This window comes from Pinus tabuliformis, chromosome 3_2 (genome assembly GCF_031772625.1).
Source record: "Pinus tabuliformis cultivar Carrire ecotype Pingquan chromosome 3_2, CPIR1, whole genome shotgun sequence".
In the NCBI taxonomy this organism is placed as follows: Eukaryota; Viridiplantae; Streptophyta; class Pinopsida; order Pinales; family Pinaceae; genus Pinus; species Pinus tabuliformis.
Window position 1 is genome coordinate 591839677 of NC_142302.1, and position 4917 is coordinate 591844593.

Below are 4917 nucleotides of genomic sequence, written 5' to 3' on the forward strand. Positions count from 1 at the left end.
ATGATTATTACAGAGTTTATAATATTTATAATATTTATCAGAGGATTTATATATCTTAGATTTATAATATTAACACTCAAATTATTCCAATATGTTTTATAATAAAAATATCAAATCTTTAAATATATCCTTCAATATATTACATTACAGAAAAATATTATAAAATACCAAAAATATTATAAAATACCAAAATCTCAAGCCGATGAATTTCCAAAAATAAATTTATTAATAATCACATCAAAATTGATCCTATAATCCGATCGAATCTAACCTATCAACTATGAAATGACAAAAATTCTAAACTACAATCCTTTTACTCGCGTGCAAATCCGATTTTAATAAAATAAAATTTAAGACAACAATAAAACCATATTATTAAAATCATATTTTAATAATATCAAACTTGAAAATTAAAACATATCACAGTATTGGAAAAAATGATAAATTAGAATGACGCATACGTGCTAAAAAACCATATTATTAAAATCAAATTTTAAAAATATCAATCTTGAAAATTAAAAAATATCATAGTATTGGAAAAAATGATAAATTAGAATGACATCTTTATAATAGTCGCATACGTGTTAAAATGACGACTTAGGACGACATGCCCAAAAATACAGTATTAGAAAAATGATGACGTGGGATTACATTCTTGTAAAGGATAACACGCCCAAATATTTTTAGTTTTTAGGTACTACATAGGTCGAGCGATAGCCCTTCTCTATCTGCAAGTGAAACTGAGGATATTATAGGAGCAATATCTCTATGCAGAGCATTCATAACTTCAGTATATGCTGTTTTATTTATCTTATATGGAATTTATTTTATATGAACAGTACGTGTTTTTTAATATTTTAAGTCGAGTTTAAGACAAGTCATTTCATAATTGATTTTCAATTTGTTTTTATAATATTGTAATCGGTCATATAATTGTCTCTCCACTGAATATAAATTAAATATCATATTTTATAAATAATATTAAAATTTATTAAAAGTTCGAGGGTAGTTTAATTGTTATCTACGATGAAATTTGTGAAAATGAAGAGATCCAGGTGTTTTTTTTAGATGTGATATAGTTTACGGAAAGCTAGTAAATATGTATTAAGCAAGTTGCTGAATTAGTTTGGAATTAAAAAAATAAATTATTAAACATTATTAGATAGTTTAAAATAAAATCATATTAAATAATTAAAATGGTTATAAAATTAATTTATAATATTTTTTAAATAATAATTAAATTACCCATTTTTAACATGTACATAAAATTTAAATTAATAACTTGATAATACATGTCTTAACAATACATTTATTAATACATGTCTTAACAATACATTTATTGAAAAACAACTAAATTTTAATAATAATAATAATATTTAATATTAAATATTAACTAAATTTCTTTTTTATTCAACCAGATAATTTTCCAACAAATTTTACCTGAATATTTAATATCAAGCCAATATTCTCCAGGTGAAAGTAATGAGCTTTCCGCCCTTTAGCTTAGAGTTTTTTTGTCTTTTGATGTTATATATTCTAAACTAAGTCTAATAATTTCTTTATTCCTTTATGATCCACAAAACCCTCTTAATTTCTCTAACAAATCCTTAATTCTGGGTATGGCTCAACTATAAGAAGAATATCACATGATTTTCTCCCACAAACTTTCCTCATATATCCATGATCTTCATTTCTAAAATCAAATCTGTATTTTATTAACAATATTCTCACATATCTTTTATTTACATAAATTTAAGTTAAAGTTAATTAAAATAAATGAAAAGACCTCTGACATCTCAGACTTTTGTCATCAAGAATGGCTCCTGCATCACTTAGATCTCTGAAAGGTTCAAGATTTGTTGCACTAAGCTGTAGAAAGTTTTGCCTATGAACGGATATGTGTCAAGACTTTGAACGAAAGTTTTTTGTCTATGAAAGTAACTAACTTGAAATCATTTGAAATACAAAGGTAAAAAAATTCTTACTGAATTCACATATATTAAATTATTAACAAAATTATATATAAATAATAATAATGATGTTTTAGTTTTATGCCAGTCGTCATTTTACAACTAACCTCATCAAAAATAATTCATATATAAACAATAATATTAATATTTTGAACATACCCCCCAATTACTAAGTTACATCCATCACAAACAAAAAACTTAAAATGAAGAACCGGTCAACGTTTTCTTGTTTGGCTTCATTTTAAGATTGTCATTTGCGTTAAAAGAATTTGAAAGTCCGGAAAATTGTCAACATGTTTGCTTAGAAGGGAACCATAGTCAAAATAAGATATAAATAAAATAGAAACTATATAAGATCCGATGTGATATTACTACATAGACGCCCGGATATTAGATAACATGTCGTGGAATTTAAACTGAACTTAATACTACTTCTGCTAAACCTCCATTAAAAGCAAATAGTGCACCTTCTTCTGTATGCGACCTAAGATTACACTGCCGAATACTAGCACCAAAACTTCTTTCGATTAATGACCATCTCGAAATGCATATTCAAAATTCAAAAATACAGCCCGCCCACTGCAACACAAAAAAAATATAACTTGACATCAGCATTCTCTTGACGAGCACCAAACAACACATGTCCTTTCGTAGAGACGTTGACCTTCAAGTAGAGACGGCAGCATGGAAAACGTCGTTCAAAGGCGTCGGGGAAGCCAGTGAACCCCATAGCAGCTGCAGTGCCTGATAAATATAAATTTATTATGGTCTTCCCGTTAACAGCATAGTTATGAACGCAAACTATAACAGGTATAGTATCTCCTTACCTCATCGGGACCCACACTCGCGTTTCGCTCCGCCAAATCTGATAAATCTTTGACATTCAGCTTATTGAGCAAGTTGAGGCTGGTAATGGTTGATCCGGGAGATATCTGTAAGTCATCGGTGATTATGAAGGTAACCGTCTCCTTCACATATCCTCCCCCGCCGCTTCCACTTGCACTTACTCCTACAGCATCAGTTCTATCTCCCATGGAAGGGTTCGGCAATTGCACCTGATAGCTCGTGTTGTTGCCGCAGGAACACCTGCCGCCTATCTGACTGGTCATATGGTGGGTACCACCATTTTGCAGGTACCTGCAAACATAATAGACTGTGGGTGTAGGTACCGAGTTTGCCGACTCTATTCGAAGGATTTTGTTGGAAAGGTTAGGTAGAACCTTAGGCTCCAGCAAGTCGGATTTCTCGGAAATCATAAACATAGTCTGCAGCTTGTCTACACTGTTGTAAAGATTAGTGAGGCAGCCGACTCTCTTTGCATTTTTCAACGCTGAAAGCAATTTCAGAACGGAACCCGTTGGTAGCGTGAGAAAGCTGAAGAGAAGATCGACAAAATCCTTTCCTGCCTCCGCATACAATATCTTCCGACTTTGCTTGTTCACCAGAAGCCTTAAACTCATGCAACTAGCAGTTCCGCTCGCCATCTTGATCACTTCACAACTGCAAAGGAAAAGCTGATAACAGAGTCGAACTATAACGTCAACAATACGAAATAATTGTTGTCGTCGATTTAAAGAAGCCGGTGGTATACCACCCAGGATATTTTACCATCAATGTATTTTGTGAATGATGCGAATCGCATCAACCATCATTTCAGATTTTGTTTACGACCGCATATTTTCGTATTTAATACAACATGTGGCGTGAACACGTTCACGTCCTTTGTTAAATGTGAAGGTATGTGAAAATATAAAGGTGAAGGTATGTGAAAATATAAAGGTGAAGGTATGTGAAAATGTCATCGAGAAACCGATTGATAAATTGCCATTTAATAATAATCAAGTTTTTAGGTACCAAAACGTCGCCATATGGTACTGTATCACATGTAGGCTATATGTGTTTCCCATCTATAATCAAGGTTTTAGGTACCAAAACGTACGGTATGATACTGTATCACATGTAGCCTAGGTCGTCACAAAGGCCTGGGAATTGCGTGAATGGTCAAAATGGTATGATACTGTATCACAGGCAGGCTAGGTCGCATACAAAGCCAGGGGAGAATCGCCAATTTTTTAAAATCATGTTTAAATCATATTTTTGATGGCAGAAATAAATTTAATATCATTAAAGATTTTTAAAGTACTCAAAATCTCGAAATTTAAAAACTATATATTGAATTTACAAAAATCCTTGTTAAATTTTATCAAAATCTATCCAAAATTTTTATAATTTTCGGGGAAAAAAAACTAACGAGTTACACTACCATTACCATCCAAATACAATCTTTTGTAAATGTTGTTTAACTCTGCATGATTTTTGGTGCATACATATGTATAGATACAATAGAAAATTTAACCAAAAAAGTGGGATAATAAGGCATTTAATAAAACAGTGAAATGGTAAATTTAATTAGAATATACCTCAAATTTTGAATAATATATATGATATTTGATTTACCCTAGGTAATAGAAATCATAAATACATTTGAGGTAATAGAAATCATAAATACAAAATTGGTATTGTTTATAAGTAATTAATTTTTTTATAATACTAAATGTTATGATATAATTTTTATATTAAGTAATAATAAATATGCTATATAGAATTTTCTGTTATATGGAAGGTTACAAAGAAAGTATAAATATGGGTATGAATTTCTAATTTCGAAATAAAGATGATAGTAAAATATCTTTTCAAGATTAATGAAGATATTTTTTAATTAGTTAAAAAAATTATAATATTAAATATTATAATATAATTTTTATTTTATAATATAAAATTATTTTATATATATTTTGGGTGACTCAGAAAGAGAGTGTGACTAGTGTGCTTAGTAGCTAGGTGTGTTCTATGAAAACTTGGTTCATAATGTGTCACCGAATACATTTTCACATGGATTATCTATGGCAAGCATTTAATTGATTTCGAGCAAGATCTTCCATGGGAA

At 30.0% G+C, this 4917-nt stretch overlaps 1 protein-coding gene across 1 annotated transcript; it reads right to left on the reverse strand.

Annotated features, from left to right (window-relative positions):
* Positions 1–2636: 2636 nt before the first annotated feature.
* On the reverse strand, positions 2637–3454 carry LOC149181943 (uncharacterized). Its single transcript, XM_089414387.1, has 2 exons — positions 2798–3454; positions 2637–2714 (listed from the first exon to the last, which is right to left on the reverse strand). Exons 1-2 carry the CDS (start codon positions 3452–3454, stop codon positions 2637–2639), a joined length of 735 nt encoding a protein of 244 aa, XP_089270513.1.
* Between the last annotated feature and the right edge of the window lie 1463 nt (positions 3455–4917).